General features: G+C 41.4%; 1 protein-coding gene across 17 annotated transcripts in view; it reads left to right on the top strand.

Annotated features, from left to right (window-relative positions):
• The first annotated feature begins 3,620 nt into the window (after positions 1 to 3,620).
• CCDC88A (coiled-coil domain containing 88A) overlaps positions 3,621 to 19,187 on the top strand; it is a 65,293-nt gene continuing 49,726 nt past the window's right edge. For 6 of the 17 annotated variants that reach the window (XM_019287951.3, XM_019287957.3, XM_019287955.3 and 3 more), the window contains exons 1-2: positions 3,811 to 4,626; positions 4,747 to 4,847. In XM_019287951.3, the coding sequence (XP_019143496.2) occupies positions 4,564 to 4,626; positions 4,747 to 4,847 (164 nt within the window). In that variant the 5' untranslated portion in view covers positions 3,811 to 4,563. Of the gene's footprint in view, positions 3,707 to 3,808; positions 4,627 to 4,746; positions 4,848 to 19,187 lie in introns of those variants that run through there. The other 11 variants (XM_019287948.3, XM_019287947.3, XM_019287945.3 and 8 more) reach the window with 5 other exon arrangements.

Raw genomic sequence — 19,187 nt, 5'->3', positions numbered from 1 at the left:
CCCTTGCCTCACTGCGGGCAGGGCTGACCCAAAGTGTTCTGACAAACCCTGACAAGGTAAGAGGGGCTGTACATGGCTACACTTTCTTGCTTTCTGCAGATTTAAGGCATCAGGTTGTGTTCTAGTCATTCTTTTTCAATTTTTATTTTGCAATAGCAGGCACAGGAAATGATGCTACAGCAAAAAAAGGTCACTGAGAAGATGAAGTAACTGTAATTTGCAGATCTGGGATACAGGCACAGATAATTTATAATTTCGATGTCTTTTGTGTAGAGTCTTTGTGGTACATAGGAGATGCAAAAGAAAAGAGATGGGGATGCTTTAGCTGTGCAAGAACAAGCACTGCTCTTCAAACAACAAGGTTAAATCTCTAAATCTGTTTTTTTCAGAAGCAGTAGGCCACACTCTGTTTTAAATACTGATGGCGCTGTTCTAGAAAAGGAGATGTTCTCTACGCATTTTTTCAAATTATAAAAAGGATATTTTTTTTAGTTACAAAATATTCCTGAACGTACATTCTTAGAACAGTTAAAACTATTAAAACTTCAGTTTTATAATAATGTTTCTTCTCTGTTTCTGGGTCAGCTAACTTCAGCTGTCAACTTCCTCAGCTGGTACCAGATTCTAGTAACAGTTCTGGGATTTACCACTCTTAAGTGCAGTCATGAAACTTTCTTTTAGGAGCCTTCCCAGGTAAAAAGTGCTAAAACAATGCAGCCAAATATATCACAAGCTACAGGTTACAGTAATGCAGCCCTGTAGAGCTGTGACTTCTAAGTATTTCCTAGAACAATCCTCCTGGGACTCCCAACAGCCACGCTAAAAATGAAAGCCTTCCGTATTCAGTTCAGGATCAGAGAAACAACTCAAAAGACAAACATTTTAATTCATTTTAAGGGTTGTCTGTCAAACAAGGGCTCAGCAATCAAAGGCTGACAGCTTCCTGTCCTAGGGCAAGTTGTCTCACCTCGCTGAGGTGGCTGCAATCCAGGTTCTTCTGGCTCTGACTCCACTGCAAACATCTGCCCTGGCAGCGGTTCATTCTGGTTGGTGTCTGTGTGTACCTGAAAATGAGGTAATATTCTCACACTTGGTGGGACAAAGTGGAAGCCACTTAGAAGAAACTTTAGAGCTTCTTTACAGCTTTTCAGGGCTCTTAGTCTTGGGGAAAAAAAAAGTAAAACCCAACCCAAACCAAAACCGAAACCAAAACTCCTCTGACTGTGTCTGGATAACTTTACCGAAATTTTATCTTGTACTAATCTCCAGTTCAAATAGGGAACTGTAAATCATCCAAGATAAAACAGCTGACAATGCATGTTGTATCTAAAATGTAGCAGTCTTTCTGCAGGAAGAGTGAGCAACAGCCATGCTGAGCACACAGGCCAACTGCATGATGTGGATGGAAGCAAAAATACTTACAACCATTTAATTGAATTTTTAATGCTAGGGAATCTCAGTGTAAAATGGTTTCTGTGAGCCAGCTGCTGTTACTACTACATGGGCTATCAGCTTCTCCTGGCCGGTCTCTAATTCCTAGAAATTGCTTTATGCCAAAGTCATTACTGCCTAATTAGAGCCCGCAAGAAACAAGGGGATGAGCCAGGGAAGTTCCATGGCACTGAGGGCACAATCGCATGTTTACAGACTGCTGCCAGACACAGGGAGCGGAGCGGTTGGTTGGTCAGGCTTGTACAAAAATGCTTTTGTGGCTGCCTTTAAGGGCTGGGAATTTATTGGCAGTATTTCACCCATGGATCACCAGGTTCTTATTCAGAACCAAGACTGCAGAGTTTTCCTTTGCCCTTCCTTATTTCTTTTGTTTCACAGGAGGGCTGAGTTCACTCTAGAGATCTGGTTTGGAAGGGAAAGACCTGATTTTTGCTGAAAAAATACAGTTGTGAGAATCAAAGTCATTTAACTATGCAACATTGTTTAAATTTTAAAAAACCTTTAGAATGCAAAAGACAGACTAATATTGCAAGGCCCATAATTTATTTTTCTAATCTGTTACGTAGGCATTCTTCATGGAAAACAGGTCACAATTGGAATTAGTTTTTTTCCCAATCTTGGACATTAGGAAAAATGTATATCCAGTACTTGGGTTAAGAAAAGCCTAACCTGTTTAGTTGTTACTTGATTTTTTTTTCCCAAACCACTTAATTTCAGTCACTTCTATTGCAACGTTTTGTGGGGTTTTTTGTTCTTTTTCTTTTTTTAATTGGATGTGCAAAACTAAAGGTATTTGAAAGAATGCTGCTGCACTTTAATTTATACCACACGGAAGAGAAGCTGGATTTAGTTTGAGATTTTGTGAAATGCTTTGTCAATGAACCACATAATGTATTAAGCAGAAATATCCATGCATATTAATGCAGGATTGAATACTGGAAGCACAAGTAGCAGGAGAAGGCTCAGGGAAGGGACAATGGATCAGGCCAGCACACTGGTTGTCATCCTCTGATTCCCCACAAAACCCTTCCAGAAAGTTGGGGTTTGCCTTAACGTGTGTGCGTCTGAATTCCACCTCCTGAGGAGAAAACCTGTGCTGCTGCTGCTGCATTCCACTTCCTGAGGGGGGAACTTGCCGTGCTTCTGGATTCCACCTCTTGAGGGTTAGAGTTTTTCCCCTCACGGGCACCTTTATTCCCAAAAAGGGAGATGGAAGAACATCTCGCTCCTGCACCGACTTTCTCCCTCACGGGCAACTTTATTGCCCAAAGGAGAATGAAAGAGCATCTTTTCCTCCCACACTTTCCCCCTCATGGACACCTTTATTCCCTAAGAGGGAAACGGGAGGTCATTTGTGTCCCACACCGAGGTTTTTCCCTCACAGGCATCTTTATTCCCTAAAGGGGGAATGGAAGAGCATCTCCCTCCCTCACATGCTTTTCCCCTCATGCGTACCTTTATTCCCCAAAGGGGAAAGGAAGAGCATCTCCTTCCCGCCCTTTTCCCCTCACGGCCCCCTTCATTCCACAAGAGGTGATTGGAAGAGCCTCTCCCTCCCGCGCTTTTTCCTTCCCTCACGGGCACCTTTAGTCCGCCAAAGGAGAAGGGAAGAGCGTCTCCCTCTCTTCCTCCCTCACGAGCTTTTTTCCCCTTACGGGCACATTTATTCTTCTAAGGGAAATGGAGAATATCGCCCCTGGGCTGAGTTTTCCCCTCACGGGCACCTTTATTCCCCAAGAGGGGAATGGAAGAGCATTTCCCTCCCGCCCACACTTTTTTCCTCGCGGGCACCTTTATTCTTCTAAGGGAAATGGAGAATATCCCTCCGGCGCCGAGTTTTCCCCTCACAGGCACCTTTATTCCCCAAGAGGGGAATGGAAGAGCATCTCCCTCACGGGCACCTTTATTCCCCCACAAGGGGCATTGGAAGAGCATTTTCCTCCCTCAGGAGCACCTTTATTCCCGGAGCGGGGAAGGGACGACGATCTCCACCCCTCACGCCTCAAGCGGAGCGGCGACCGCAGCCGCATCTCGCGCGCGCGCGCGCCAGGCGCGAGTCCTGCAGCGGTTTCGCTGCGGCCCCGCCCCTTTCTAATCGCGCCGCCATCCCCGAGCGGCGGCGGAGGGATACCCGGCTCCGGGCGGAGGGATCCGCGCGCTGGAGCCGCCCGTGGGCAAGGGAGAGCGGGAGGGAGGCAGGGAGGGAAAGAGGACGAGGCGAGCGATGCGGCGCGGCAGCGCTGGCTGAGGCGAGGTGGCCCTGCAGATCGGGAGGAGGGGGGTGGGGAGCGGAGCTGGTGCAGCGGGAGCGGTGGCGGAGCGGCAGGAGAACAGCTGGGGAGGGGTCGGGAGGCGCTCCGGGAACGGCGAGGGGAGAGCGGAGAGCGGAGCCTGAGGGGAGCGGCCAGCGCGGGGGAAGGGCGAGGCTGCAGGGCCGGGCGGCGTGTGCTGGTCCTGCCGCTCTCTGGCGTCGTAGTTTAGTGGAAAAGGGAAGGGATAGAAAAGGGAACTGATTTAAAATAGCCCCCGATCCCTCCGGGGGCCGGTTCCCTGTCGGTGCCATTGCACCGGGGGGCAGCGGGGCTCTGGTGCAGCCGCAGCCCGGGGGGCTTGGCTGCGAGCGGGGCGGGGGTCGCTGCCCTCGCTGCTCCCCTCGCCCGGGGTTGGGGCTTTTTGTGTGGGGAAGGGGCAGGATGAGCTTGCGGAGTTTCGCTGGAATCCTTCCTTTCTGCGGCGCTGCCGCTGCTGAAGCAGATCTTTCCTTCCTCTCTTTTTTTTTTTGTCTGATGCAGAATCCCAGTAGCTAGGCAGCCTCCCTCTTTTCTTTCCTTCCTTCCTTCCACCCCTTCGCTATGTAGGAAGGGAGAGGCATCAATGGAAAGGCTGAAAATCGCGTAGATGGACTTTCAGATGCATTTTTTCTTGAAAGAGGAAGATAAATCCCGCTTGCCAGCGCACTGACTTTTGTTGCTATTGCATCGCTCGGTAAAAATGGGGTTCACTCACTCCAGCTGAATCCTTGGAGCATTCCAGAGAGTTGCTGCAGTGAAGGACTTACCTTTATTTTTTGCGTCAGAGGAGCTGCATTGATGTTAACCATTTTTTTGTAAAATGGAGAACGAGATCTTCACACCCCTTCTGGAGCAGTTCATGTCGAGCCCTCTTGTCACCTGGGTAAGCGTTCGTTTTCCCCTCGCTCGTTCCTGGGCTTTTTTGCTCATTGTTTGAGGAGAAGAGCCTTGCGGCAGGGAGCGAGGTGGCGTTGGTGTCACGGTGCTGCTGATTCTGTTCCAGGTGAAGACATTCGGACCGCTAGCTGGAGGAAATGGGACCAACCTGGAGGAATATGTGGCACTGGTGGATGGAGTGCATCTGAACGAAGTCATGCTGCAAATGTGAGTGTGGGCAAGCGCTGCTTTGGGGTTATCTTTTTTTGCTGGTTTGTTTCTCTTGTGTTTTTTTTGCTGCCTTGTGAAAAATCCTTTTCCCCCTCTCCCCATATTGACCTTGGTAAATTACTTTCATTTGTGCTTGACACGGTCATCTGGTGAGTTAAGAGACTTGGGATCGTGGCAGATCCTGACTCGCACAGCTGAATGTCCCAGCAATGTATTTGCAGGATGTATAGTGTGATACAGGCTGAATCATCATTGTAGAAGTTACTGGAAAATGGGATGACTGTAAACAGTTTCCCAGATTTCCACTGAGAGGCATAAAAAAGGTTCATCCCGTTGTAAGTCATGCTTATAAAGAAAATTTTGAATAAATTTGCTTGGCTAATAAGATTCTAATCCATATCTTGGTGCACGTGACATGCAACTTAAGGATGGCATGCAACTCAAACAGGGTTGTTCACTGAGTGAAAGGGCTGTCCTTAAACTCCTTCCTTCTCATTTTCCACGCTTCCAAATTAGAGTAGATAGCACTTAAGCAGTAAAGCTGATGCTTTAATTGTGAGTGTAGAGTGTTTTCTAGCTACAGCCCACAGAAGAAACATTCTTACATGCATTTATAAACTGTTTATTGAAAACTCCGGTTGTTAGAAAAAAATCCTTTACAGTGGCTCTCTGTTAATCATAATTTTGACTGGAATGTTGCCCACTACTGTCATGCTGGAGAGTAACACTTGTCAGGTGTCTAGTGATATAATTATAAAAGTGTTACTAGTGCAAAGATTTCTACATACCTTTTTTTTTAAATGTATTTAAAGTCTCTGCAGAGAAATACATCTATTTTCTGTATAGGTATGAAAAGCTATGGGCTTATTGCTGGCTGGGTACATCCATCAGTGCATGAGCAGCTTGTATTGGCAGCTGTTCCTCAATAACACTGCTCAGGGATGGGCATCCTCTTGCTCCGTTTATAGCTTTTACTCATATTTAATGATTTAAAACTTTTTGCTCTTGGTGTTCAGCTTGTGTAACTAATCTGTGTCAAAAGAGCAACACTTTACCACATTTAAGTGTGAATGCACAGCCTTTTGAAACCAATATTTTCCTTGTCACCTACTTCTGTGTAACTAAAACTCCCAAGTATTCACTTCTAATATTCACTCTATTGTTGAAAAACTGGAAAACTTGATGGAATGGAACTTTTTGAAAAAAAAATCCTAAGTGGATTCTGGCACACTTTAATAAGAATTTTAAGTGATGCATTTCACTGAAGAATACTATTTTTATTTTACAACTTCCTTCTTTTTTTTCTTGCACTACGTAAAGTAAGTAGATTGTCAGCTGTGGCCATGCATTTAATATGTAGAACTTCTATGGGATAAAATAGTTCAACAGCTGGAAGGCAAATTTGGCACTGGAACAAGGTGATTTTGAAGAATATAGTCTTCAAGTTAAGCTTTTATCAGTCAGTTTTTTAATACTGAGTATAAATTGATACCTGATGCGTGTATGTAGAATGGAAAATTGTGGAGAAGGAACATTCCCATGCCTAAGGTGCTGTGTGTTGAATTTGGCTGTGACTTTGTGCATCCTTGACCCCGTGCCATGATTGCTGTACTTAGGAAGCACTGGGTGTGTACGTGTGCAAAATGCACATTGGAGATGTAAATTTAAAAAAAACTAGTTTGGTAGTCAGAACAGTGAAACCTACCTCAGACTGGAGGTGTGTGTAAAAGCATTGGTGTACAAATAAAATTAATTTTAGAAATATGTCCCTACACTGGAAGGTCCTTCAGGAACTGAGATGTATTATGGCTGGTTACTGCTTAGAATTGCCTTTTAGATCTCTGTTCGTGTTTTGGGAAGGTTCAGTTTGTTTTGGGTTTTGTGCCAGGATTGAAATAGGGGAAAAATTGTTTCATGTTTTGCAGTGTGATCCTGTCTGCGGTGAAGTCACTGTGGAAACCTGTGTTAACTTCTGGTCCTGTTCAGTTTGAATATCCACCTATTAAGCACCTTCATTTGCAAAAACACTGCAAAGATGCAGCTCTAACTAATCACCAATATAGATTATTTCCAGTGTTTTCCATTTTTATTTCTCTTTTATTTTCCTTTCATTCGTTATTACTCTATATTGAGGAAATATGGCAGAAAAATACTTGTCATGTGACTTCAAAAGAAAAGTGTTTTTCTTCAGAATGTTGGGGTTGGGGAATTTTTTTGGTTGTTTGTTTTGGGTTTTTTTTAAAGCTCAGTGACTTCACATGAGAACTAGAGGTCTGTGGCTAGGAGCTGTGGCAGTGGAGGCTGTTAGAGGTGCTGCTGCATATATATTTTAATACTTACTTTATTCTTGCCAAATGTTGAAAAAACACATTCCGTGACCATAAAAGTGAGTGTTAATATTGGATTAGGCATGGTTTGTAAACAGTTACACAGTCAAAAAAAAAGTGGCTTTGTTAGTTAGAGAAGGTTTTTTGTTCAGTTAAAAAAGAGTTAATCCTGCCCTCCATCATCTGCAAGTGAGAGTTTGTCAGTCCAGCATTTGTTTCTCCTTGTGCTTGTCTGGATCAACTTTATTTTCAACAATTGTAATGATTCAGACAGGGAAGAGAGGAGTCAGCACTGGAATAGTTGCAGGATGCTGGTGGTGCTGAGATTGTGGGGTGCATCAGCACTGAGTTTATTAGTACCTCATCCATGAGAGAATTCATCACATTCCTTGTACGTTTTTTACCTTTGACTTTTTGGATGTTTTGGGACATGTGAAAATTGCACAGATTCTGTTCAGTGTCCAGTTACATCTGAAGGGCTCTTCCTTGCTGGAGATGCTGCAGGCCAATTTAATTATTATTTTTAAAACTTTATTTTTAATTAAGGAGAATTCCAGTGCTTATAATATTAGCTCCCAACTTGAGAGAATGTCTCTAATTTCCTGTTTAAATTTAGGTCCCATTCTTCAAAAGTATCCGGTTACTTACCTTCTGCTGGGATCAGTCAGCATCTGATACTTGTGGATAGAAACCCATCTGTCTTTCTAAATCTGAGCCTTTATCTTTGTGCTCTTTGATACAAAAAAGGGGTCATGCTTCTTGGAAATAAATCAGAGCACGAGAGATCACTGCAGTGGTGTTCTGCCATGGTAGGGAGGTGGAGAAACATACCAGGAATACTTCATACCTTCACTGGACCTCTGCATCATAGTGCTTCTAACATTATAAAGTGCTCATAGGCTGGAATAAAATCTGTTGTGTATGGTACTGAAATCAGTGAACCAGTGTGATTCAATGGATTAGTCACCTGTTGCACACCCAAGTACAATTGCAGTAAAATAATACTCAGTTGTCCTGGAGATATTTTTCCAGAGCCTGATTAACACCACCTCAGGTTTTTTCAATAGTCTTAGTGTTATACTGTTTATAAACGCCTCTGATCCAAAAAAATCACAGTATTTTTACAGAAACACTCATTTTCTGAGTGGAGTTTATTTCCATTTTTGATAGGTCTTGTTCTCTGATATTTGTTAACTGAATTCCAATAGGATTGTGTAAGAAATGCTGAAAGTCTTCTAGTATGAGCTGTGGTTCCCAAACTGACAAGAGTCTTGCTGGTTCCTTTGAATAAAAAGAGACAGCTGCAAGTAGTTACAAGATTGGGGCTTTCATTACATTTACCACCACCATTAATATTTGGTCAAGCAACAAAGACTTGAAACAGTATTTTAGCTTTAATTGTTCTATTTTACTATGCTTTGTGTTTGTGGAAGTAAATCTGGTTTAAAGGAACTATTGGACCCAGACTGTATGCAGAGTTGGTAATGTACAGAACCAAACTCTGGAACTGAGTTAATTTAATCCACTGTCTGGAAAACCTGGCTGTTTTCATCCCAGTGTGCCGTTTATAACTTTGGTCTTAATTACATATATTAAGTGATACTTTCCATATCAGTCTTTGCATCCAGACATGCTGAAAACTGCTTCAAAGATGAAGTCTTTTATTATTCTCCTGGGTTTTTCCCCTTTTACCATTCTCCCACTGTTTTTTGCTGACTGGATCCACTAGCAGGCCTTTCACACCATCAGATTTTCCAGGTGGACTGGCTGCCTGCTTCCTCCCACCACCCTGGTGGTGTGTGCCTAGAATGTGGACAGCTTCCTTGGCTGCTGTTCTGAGCTCTCAGCCTTCAGTTGTTTGCTTTTTTCCGAGCCGTTGAGCTTGCCAGCCCATACTTCTGGCTTGCCTATATCTTCCCCTGAAAACTGGACTCTGTCTCCAGTGCTGGAGCCAGCTGCTGGCTCTGTGAAAGAGTGCAGGAACAGCCACTCAATCCAATTAACTCCTTCTTGGGGACACCAAGGGGGAGAGGCAGCTTCAGCCAGGCTCTGGCTGGGTGGGGAAATGGAAAAGAGTTTTGAGGAAAAGGAAATGGGTGGCTTTGGCAGCAGAAGTAGGAACATGTCTTTTAGAAAAAGGTCAGGTATTTTTAAGTCTACACCTTTATCACTTCATGGATTAGATTCGCACTTCCAGATGTGCTCTGTCAGGTTTCCACAGGTGCAGGGTGTCACTTGGAATTTGTGAGAGTTGTTGCTCCCAAGAATGGTTCTGCAGCAGCAGGGCTGGGATTTTTCTTCACAAAAGCTGAATTTGTTACAGTCACTTTTTTTGTAAAGAAGCAAATTCTTTAAGAAGTGGTCCAGCACAATGCACACCAGGACTGTTGGAATTAAACCTTTTTGATTAGAGAAAAGGAAAACTTAGTTCTTAGTGTAAAGATGAATAATTTCAGACTGGACCATCAGCCTGCAGTGAGCTCTGAATTGGGCAGGTGAGGTGGACACAGACTGATACCTGCACTTGTGAGCTGATTGGGTTTTTGATAGATAAAGGGGAAAAATGCATGGGTTGAACATGGAATGCTTGAAGTTTTTGTTCTTCACTTGTCTCTGTTTTACTAGTTTTTGTTAGCTTTTGTGCTCTTTTCCACAGCTGATGTCTGCTTTCCTTCATCCTGGCTACCCTGATTTATTTCTGATCAGGAAACTACTCTGTTGTTCACTCTTGTTCCTTGCAAAATTTGAAGTTTAAGAATTAAATAATCTAATCTTCCTTTACACGTCCACATCCACTTCTTTCCTCTCCTTCATGTCCCGTCTTGATTATCTTTCTTTGACTGTGTCTCCTTATATCTTTTGATAGCCTGCTACTTACCCCATCCTTACTCTAGACTACTACCTTGGGCCAGGGAATAAAAACTGAATTAAAAACTATTTTTTAATATATACAGAGGTTTCTCTTAAGTCTGTCAACCTGTTCCATAAATAGCCATCTTAGATCTAATACCAAAATAACTTGTCTCAGCATTGAAAGCATTCTGTCAAGGAAAGAACCTACATTCACTATGGCTTTACAGTTTCTTTTTCAGAGAATTTTGCATTTCACATTCTACATGCTGTTTCAAAGCACTCCATGAGAGTAACAGCAGCAGTAAAATCCAGAGTTTTAAGTTAGTTACAGACCCCTGGCTGATCAGCTTGTACCCTTCAGTGGCAAGGCTGTCCTGCTTCAGATTTCGTGGCTGGTCTGGGGATCTCTCCATGACAAACCTTTGCAAAGTATTGCTCTGCTCTGATCTTTCTTTTAAAAACGAACCTGGTTAACTGAATTTGGGTGCTAAATCAAGCTCATCCTACGCCAAATTTGAGATTTACTTCTGGGTTTTCCTCACTTGTTTCTTCTGTTAAGAAGGGACCTGTAAGTTTTGTGTTTGTTCATATGTTCCTCTTATTTTTGATCCCTCCTCTTTTTTCTCTTAGCTAAATAGCAATTTCTTGCCTTCCTTGTCTTTCATAATGCACCACTTTTCCCTAGGTAGTAATTATTTAGGGATCAAGACATTTTTCCAAGATGCTGCTTTGTTAGCACACATGACCTCAGTGGTCAAAGATTATTTGGGACTAACTGTGTGAGAGTCTCTGTGTTTGTTTGCTTTGTTTTAGAGTCCAGTCTTTATCCTGAAGATGCTCCAGAGGCAGTTGTTGTTGAGCACTATTTGCAAAATGCCTCCCCTTTGTTTCATGGGATTAATTGATGCCAAGGCTTTGAATTGAAGCAAGGCTACTGCTCGACCCAAGCAAAAATTATCTGATGTTGTATTTTTGGGCTGGGAGATTGTATGGGATGAGCTCATAAATGGTGTCTGTCACATTCCTGGCCATGCAGTGAATCTTTGTGTTGCACATTTAGAGACACTCCAATGCTTGCTTCCTTTCCTATAGTGATGGAAGACAGTCCACTTAGGTTTATTACAGAATTTTATCTTGGTTTAAGCTGCAGGGAAATATTTGTTCCAGTTTTTCTCTGTGTGGTGTCTTTGTTTTTCTTAAATAAGCCCCTGAGCAAAAAACGTCTGGTGGAATTTCCTGGTAGCTTGGGAATACACTTGCTGTGTATTTATTGTGTGTGCTGGGCAAAACCAGAATACAAATACTAGGAGATGTATGAGAGAATGTAGGCAAATGTTACATTGTCACTAGTCTGAAATTGGGTGTGGAGAAAGATGAAAATGTGTATTTTATTGTTTGTCATTTACTTATAGTGGGTTTCTTTCCCTTCCTAAGGAAGGGAAATTATCTAAAGTCAAGGTGTTCTAACCAGAAGTACTTAGTGGTAATGTGTGTGGTGCTGTTTTTACAACTGAAGAGCTTTCTAGTCACTAAAACTGCAATATGTTTGTAGCTCTGGTGCCATCTTACTTGACAGATCACACATCAGTATTTCCTGCAGTTCTTAATATTCAGTGCTGAGGTGTTTACCTGTGGTCAGACTACTGTGAGTCTAAAGTAGTAACTAATTTTTTTTGAGAATTTGTACCTTCAGCAAAGTTCAAAGTCAAGAGTAAAATGAGTGAACATTTTTCCAAGTCTTTCAAAGGAGAAATTATTTTTGGTAGTTATATGATTATCAAATAAAGCAAAGTACATGCTGCTGTGATGCTGTTAGGATAGAAGAAAAAAACCTGTACTTACAAACTTCTCTTAAAAGTTTTTTTCAAGCTTAAATAAAGAAGGCTGCATAAATATGTATTGCTTTTAAATCCTACATAGTAATTTTCCCTTATATTAATATTTTAAATGTCTTAGAAAGCATATTAGCTCCACAAATGTAATTTGCTCAGGGCCATAAGTGTTTATTGTCTTCTCTGCTTGCTGTTTCCTGGCAGTGATGACAACTTGCTGGCCCTATTCTGCTTCTTTTATAACTGTGCCTGATGTTTCTTCCAAACTAATACCCGCATGTTTGCAGAGTGATCCTCCCAAGGTGCGCTGTGAAAACACTTCCTCACTCCAGTGCCCTGGGATGTTTGGTGCCAAGTCATGCTGCATCTTGTGATGCAGATCTGGGTGTGCTTACGTGTGAAGCCGATCTTACTGTTGTGACAGGATTTCTGGGGGTGGCAATGTTTGCAGCGTTCCTGTGGTCAGTTGCTTTGAGGTGTTAATCACAAAGTCGAGTAGTTCTCAACTACTCTGTTTGTTAATTGGTACTGAACTGAATAGGTCTTGAAAATCTGGACTCATCTCAGAAGTAAAAAATGTTGGCTCTGAGAGTGCTTGAAGTAGAAGTCAAAACTTCAGGCTTCATGATCCTTAGTATTTTGCTTCTATGGCATGTCCATCTCCTTGCTTTCTGGACCTTTAGCCTGTACCCTCTTGCATCCTGGGCACCTTTGGGGTTTAGTTTGGTTTGGAAGGTGATGTGGTGCAAGTACAGCAGTTGAATTCTCTCTTTGCAAATGAGATTTGCTGCTAAATTGTCTGTAGTTAAAAAACCCCTCCAAACCAACCAAGTAAACCAACAAGATGTCCCTTGAAAGATATTTAGATTGTTGCAGTAGTGTGTGTGTTTGTCAGACTTTTTGGTTTTCGTGTGTTCCCTGAATAAAAAGTTTTGTTTCTTGATGTTTCTTGTAGGAATTGTCAAATTTTTAATGCCTAGATGTGTTTATTTTGTGTATCAGTGTTAAGTGTTCTGTGCTGCACTAGATCCTATAGATTTTCCTTTCTGTGAGTGGCACTTGTTTAATTTGGTGGCAGCCAGATTACCTTTTGCCAGCTGTGGAGCAGAGAGGCTGCTCCACCTCCATTGATTTGTTGTGGGGAGCTCACCCAGGTTACTTGGTGCAGTCAGCAGTGACTCACTAGGTTCAATTTGTGGCAGAAAGCTTTATTTTTTTTACATACTACCTTCTAGTGTGATAGGAAAAGAATAGTCAAGATCAAGGTGAAACAATAGTAATAAAGTTATTTCATACTGTTTGATGATAAAGACAGTGGTTGCTCTGTAAACTTGGAAATTAGGATTTTTAGGGGGATGTTGATTCAGCTACAGGTGTGTGCTTAGTCAATGACAGGTGAACTGTTTTACCTTCTTTCTTGTTTTCTCATGCATTTTGTTCATCTGCATGCATCTTCTTTATTGCTGTTAGGGAAAAGAGAACAGAAATAAATTTGGGCTGTTCTGGACTCAGTTTGGTTTTTTTTTTTTAAACCCTGGGAGGAAGAAACTAAAGATCAGTCATCAGACCTGTTGAATGTACTTTGATTTTGCCTGGCTGTTGGCTCATTCACATGTAAACCTGGGAGTGTAGAGATGTGAGGGGATGTCTCTTCACGCTGATACTGCTGCTGCAGTGGGACCAAGCAGAGGTTGTGATGTGCAGCAGGTCCCCATCCCTGCTGGGAGCAGGCAGACGCGGGTTACTGGGCAGGACACAGTAACCTGTGCTGCAGCTCTTTTAGCACCCTCAGCTGTGAGGAATCCCGCAGCTCCTGTGCTGGGAGTGCCAGCCAGGCTGCTGAGGAACCGTGCAGCTGCCCTGCGTAGTTGAGCCCCCTCAGAGGCTGAGCTGAGGCTGGCAGGAGGGAGGCTGTCTGCATATGCTCAGTATCCACGGATACATTCTTGGCAGTGCTCCCTGTGATCCCACCAGCCACTCCATTTGGGTTAGGCCAGTTGGTCATGGTTTGATTGGTTTTTATTTTTAAGTAGGCATAGGGCTTCAGCCTCCTGACAGTTTATGATGTTGGACATAATCCTAGGAAGTGGGGTTTTGCACAAGGGCCAAAAGACTTTTGGTGCTAGGTGGGCTTCCTAAAGCTCGCATGATCACGAGGCAGAAAACGTTGGATACAGCTGTTGAACTTTGGGCACACACAGTCGATCCTTGCTAAGTGCAGAGTTAGCAAAGTGCCCTTAAACTGAGGTATTGGTACTGATTTTGTGGCAAAGGGTATCTCAGTGTTTGGGATATCTTCAGATGTTTGAGCAGATGTCTGCAGAACTACGTGACCATTTCAGCTGTTCATTGGCTGCTGCTCAAACAGTCTTGAGGGTAGAAATGCAGGTGTTGTACAACTAAAAGGTAGATTGTCAAATCTACCAATTATTCTCCAGGGAAAGCCCCAATTTTATTTTGACTTTTTTTATTGTTTTGTCAGTAAAAGGACGCTGCTGTATTAAATCTCTTTGTAAAACATGTTTTGAGCATGCTTATTATTTTCTTGCCAGTAGTAAATAATGAAGATGCCCCTTTATTACTTGAAATCTATCCCAAAATTTTGTTAGCAGTAATTATTGAAATATTTGACAGATACCCAGAGTGAACCTCAGCATTCCAGTAAAAGGACTTTGCAGAAAATATAACTTTATTAGGCAAGCAGCATTTGTTTGTACAAGTGAATGCTGTGCTACTGTAAGCCTAACCACAGGGTAGCATTTCACTGAACCCAATACATTCAAACAATGGTATATTTCAAATTAGGGTGCGTTATGATACCAGACTTAATCATTAAGTACCATCAAGGAACAGATGGCAAGGGAGGACACAACTGGTTTGCAGTCTGCATAGATTTAAGCATGAGGCCATTAAGCTATCACATTCCCATTTCTGATAGATTTTGGTCAATGAAAAATTAAAGACACATAATCCCTGATTATATGAAGTCCCAATCTGTGATTCATGACTGAATACTGGTAGTATTTCAAAATCACTGAAGTTCTCTCTGTAATCAGGAGTTTTAAACAAATGCATTATTGGGATAGATGCTCCTGTCTGGTTTTATTGCTATTGAAATTAATGTATCTTGTCATAAGTAGGTTGCTCTTAAATGTAAAATTGCTTAAGGGTATCTTTTAGTGCTCTGCTTCCTATTGACTTCTAGACAGATTTGCCCTATTTTGCCGGGCTGTTTGCCACTGAAGCAGCTCAGTATCCCCACCTCATAAAAGGAGCAGTTCAGAGCATGGATGGCCTTAAAAATGTTTATAGTAGCCACCAGAATCTTACGGTTTTAAAAAGCTGCTTTCTAAAGCTTTGTGATATAAAGGTCTGTCTTGGAACCAGTTATCTTCAAAATTCTTTGTGTCCAGTTTATTTCGGTGTCATTGGACCTAATGTGTTCTAATAAACAGAATTGCTTTGCATTAATAAAAATATAATCATTATAAACATTTTACTGGTCATAACAATTCAACAGTTCAGCATATGGGTATAAGTACTTCATTGAAATATTTAATAAATTAGTTTTCAAGAACTGTAAACTAGTTTAAAGATGCTCTTACAAGGTTTTGGCAGTTCATGTTTAGAATTTTATCTTTCTGTGTGAAAAATATTTGCACATCAGATTACTTTAGTTATTTCAAGTGCTTGGTAAAAAAACGAATATCCCCTGACTTGGACCAGCCTGAAAAATGCAATTCTACAAAAATACAGTGGAAATGTGTAGCCGACATCCTGCTGTATTATTTCCTCTTTGAGAGGGACAAATTAAGACATCAGTACTTAAGATGATGGACTATATTGACTAAATGAAGAATATTTAAAATGCTGTTTAGTGGATTAAGGAGACTGCTGAGCATTCAGGTTGGAGTCTTTGAGAAAATGAGACCTGGTTATCAGTAATGGAGTGAAGGTGGGTTTAGTTATTTTTTTAAAATAAGGAATCTCCCGTTGAAGGACCTGATTGCGGTCCTTTCAGTAACAGTGGTGTGAGGAGGGATCTGTCAGGCCTGTGCTTGGCTGTTCCATACACAAACCTGACAGTTCTAACACAATCTGAAAGGTAGAAGTAAATCGGTGACTGAAGATTAGGGAGCTCTGTTAAATACCAGCACAGAGGCCACTTGGTAGAAGAATCCCTCAGTTTTAAACATTTGCTTTTCAGCATGAGGTTAATTTTAGTAGGCAGCCTGTAAATAGTCTGTGTTTATAGTCATTTGATGACCTGATGTGGTTAGAAAGATCTCAATTACTGTAGCACAGAGGTAGAGTCCTGTTTGCACTGGAAGGTGCTGGAAGCAGGATTTCACTCTGGGAAGCATTGGAAACAATTTTCTTGCCAAGTCACTCATCCTAGTCATGGCTAACACTTATTGATTGGAAGTGTCAAAGACAACTGACCTCCCATGGTTGTAGAATAATAAGCTAAGAGGACATTAATTACCAAAAAACCAAAAAAAGGAATCTACTACCAACAGTGAGTTATTGAGGGTACATGTTTAATTAAATTTAAAATGATTGGCAGAGATTAGTAGTGTTAGTACTGATGTCTCACTACCTTGTTTTTATTGAACCTCAAAAACAGTGGGTTAAATTTCTTGTTACCATTTCCTATTTTAAAGTTCTGCTGAAAAATGTTAAGGGAACTTTGAGTTTGGGGCTTCTGTTGAGCCCTTTACCACAATCTTTTGAAAAAGTTTAAAATTACTAAAATAAATTTGTTCTGTGCACCAGGTTGTCCCAGGGCTGATGTTCTGATTTTAATTGCTGGTCATCTGCACTAGCAGAGCTTCTTATAACTGGACAGTTGAGTTTTTCAAGTGGTAAAAATACAGTTCCAGAGCACATCTCTGGCCCAAGTCTTCCCAGCAAAAATTCACAAGCTCACTAAACTGCTTCCTGCAATTTAAGCCAACAACAAAAAGCCAAACCAAAACAAAAAAACCCCCAGCTTTCTGTTTTAAGCTACAGGAATGAATCATTTTGGCACTAAGCAAGTCTGCTTGTCGTAGAGGAAGGTGAGGTTGTTAAAAGCAGCCCAAGCCTTCCCTGGTGGCTGGGTCTGATCCCCTGGTGTCAGGAAGATCCAGTGCTATGCAAATGTTAAAGTTTTTGCTCATCCAGGATCAATCTCGGTATCCAAGTACAGCTTTTGAAATGAGGAAATGGAAAGCCTGAGCTTTTATGACATTTGTGTTTTGGGTTCTTGTGGTTGCACACTAATTTTTGTGTTGATGCTAAAATAAGAGCTGTCACAAAATCCAGGAAACCCCTGTGCTCTGTTTTGAGTGCTCTAAAGGGAGAGGCATCTGAAATGTGTGGCTGTAGAAATGCTGCTGAAGATGATGAAAAAGCCCAGAGATAATCCCATGGTCATTAAGATTAAAGATGAAGATTAAGGGCCCAAATCGGCCTTTTGGAGATATGAATGTAGAAATAGGAGACTTCAGCTGATCTCTGTAGGTCAGCAGGATTTATTGTGGATTTTCTCTTCTGATTTTAACAAATTTGAATGAATTCGGCATAGAAAGGAGTCCAGTCCTTACATCTGCAAAGCATAATTATTTTTAGCCCATTTAGTTGCTTTTTCAGCTACAGGTTGGCTGAACTAATAAACCCAAGGTCACATCTTAGTCACATGGTTTGGCTAATATGTTCTAAAATGTGTTTTAATTGTTCATAATATTTTTAGGAACATGGTGATGAGCATTTAGGAATGAGGCAATTACTCCTGTCCTAATTTTCCTAGATTTGTAATAATAATTGCAGAAAAAAGATACTGTGCCTACTGCTTTTCTTTTAAAAATGTCTCTGTGTTGGAGGTGCATTTTTTATATGACCTGACTTCCTTTCCCAGCAGTGTTTTTTCTATTATTTCCAGTTGTGCTTATAAGCCAGGAAATGCTGATAGCAATAAACTGAAGAAAAGACATAAATATGTCTTTAAAAAATAATTTAATATGCTAAAAGTTAAGCAAGCTGTAAAAGGCAAATAAAGTTTGTGTAGGGAACTTATATATAAGTGAAAAATATGTAATTTGTACTGAGAGTATGTGAAATTACCAATCAGTGATAAATTGCATCAGAGTAAGTCATGATAACACAATGTTCAGGTCATTTTTGTCTTATAGCAAATGACTCCTCTTTCTGCATTTGATTCTGACTCTAATCCTTCGCCTGTGTGTGAGTTACTGAATTCCCTTACTTTTGCACGTTCCCAGGATCATTCTCCATTGCCATAGTATTTTTTTGAAGGTTGTTTTTTATTTTTTTTTCTCCCAAAGTTTGCCAGTGGCTGTTCTGGAAAGCGTATTCTGTATTCCATTGTCTAAATCATTAATGACAATGTTGAATAAAACCAGAGCCAGCAGACACATATCCCTGCAGGAAGCCCTGGTTTGACAGGGAGATGTTGGTAGTTTGTTTTTGAGTGCAGCATCCCAGCCAGCTCTCATTTATCTGATAATAATATCATCAAACAGTACAATAATACCATTAAACATCAAAAGTTACATTGTGCAACTGTATCAAGAATCTTTGTAAAAGTGAGAAACTTCACACTGGCCATCCCTTACGAAATCTTTAAACATTTCAGAGAGTGTTGTTGGGGGGTGCTTTGATTCTGCCTGGTTTTCCATGAGAAATCCCAGTGAATGGTTGTAGTGCTGTCCTGTGTGTGTTAATAGCTCGGTGTGTTACAAGGTACTGAAGAAGGGTGACTCACCTGCATTTCCTCAGATCCTCTCTGCTTTGTGAAGGAAAAAGTGACTGATTTCCTCTTTGAAGCCAAGACAAACTGGAGAAAAATCTGGTAGTATATGACACTACATGACAAAAATTCCAATTAATACTCCTTTGTTGACGCATCTCAACGATCTGTAAATATATTTAAAATAGTGTAGTGTGTGCTGGCATGATGTGTTTCATATTCATCATCATTCTAAAAGTTAAAAATTACATTTTGTTTCTTGTGCCTCATGGTAGTAAAATAACATCATGTAGCCACAAAAACTTCCCTGTCAGACCCATTCCCTGGGAATTGTGGTGGGTGCTCCCAGTTTCAGGCTGCATTGATGGCAAACAAGAGTGTGGGCCTGGCTGGCTGTGTCAAAGACACATTTCAGGCTATTTCCATCTTCCACAACTCCTTATTGATCTGTGGAGAGAACAAGGCATGGTAATCAAGACAAGGAATGGCTGTGCTGGCACATTAACTATACCATTTGTTTTATACAGAAAGCTTTAAAGATTAATGTAGTGTGTGTTTCATGTATTCTTTTTTC

The sequence above is a fragment of the Corvus cornix genome, chromosome 3 (genome assembly GCF_000738735.6).
Source record: "Corvus cornix cornix isolate S_Up_H32 chromosome 3, ASM73873v5, whole genome shotgun sequence".
In the NCBI taxonomy this organism is placed as follows: Eukaryota; Metazoa; Chordata; class Aves; order Passeriformes; family Corvidae; genus Corvus; species Corvus cornix.
The sequence above is the reverse complement of the archived record's forward strand: the minus strand, read 5'-3'. Positions and strand labels throughout refer to the sequence as shown.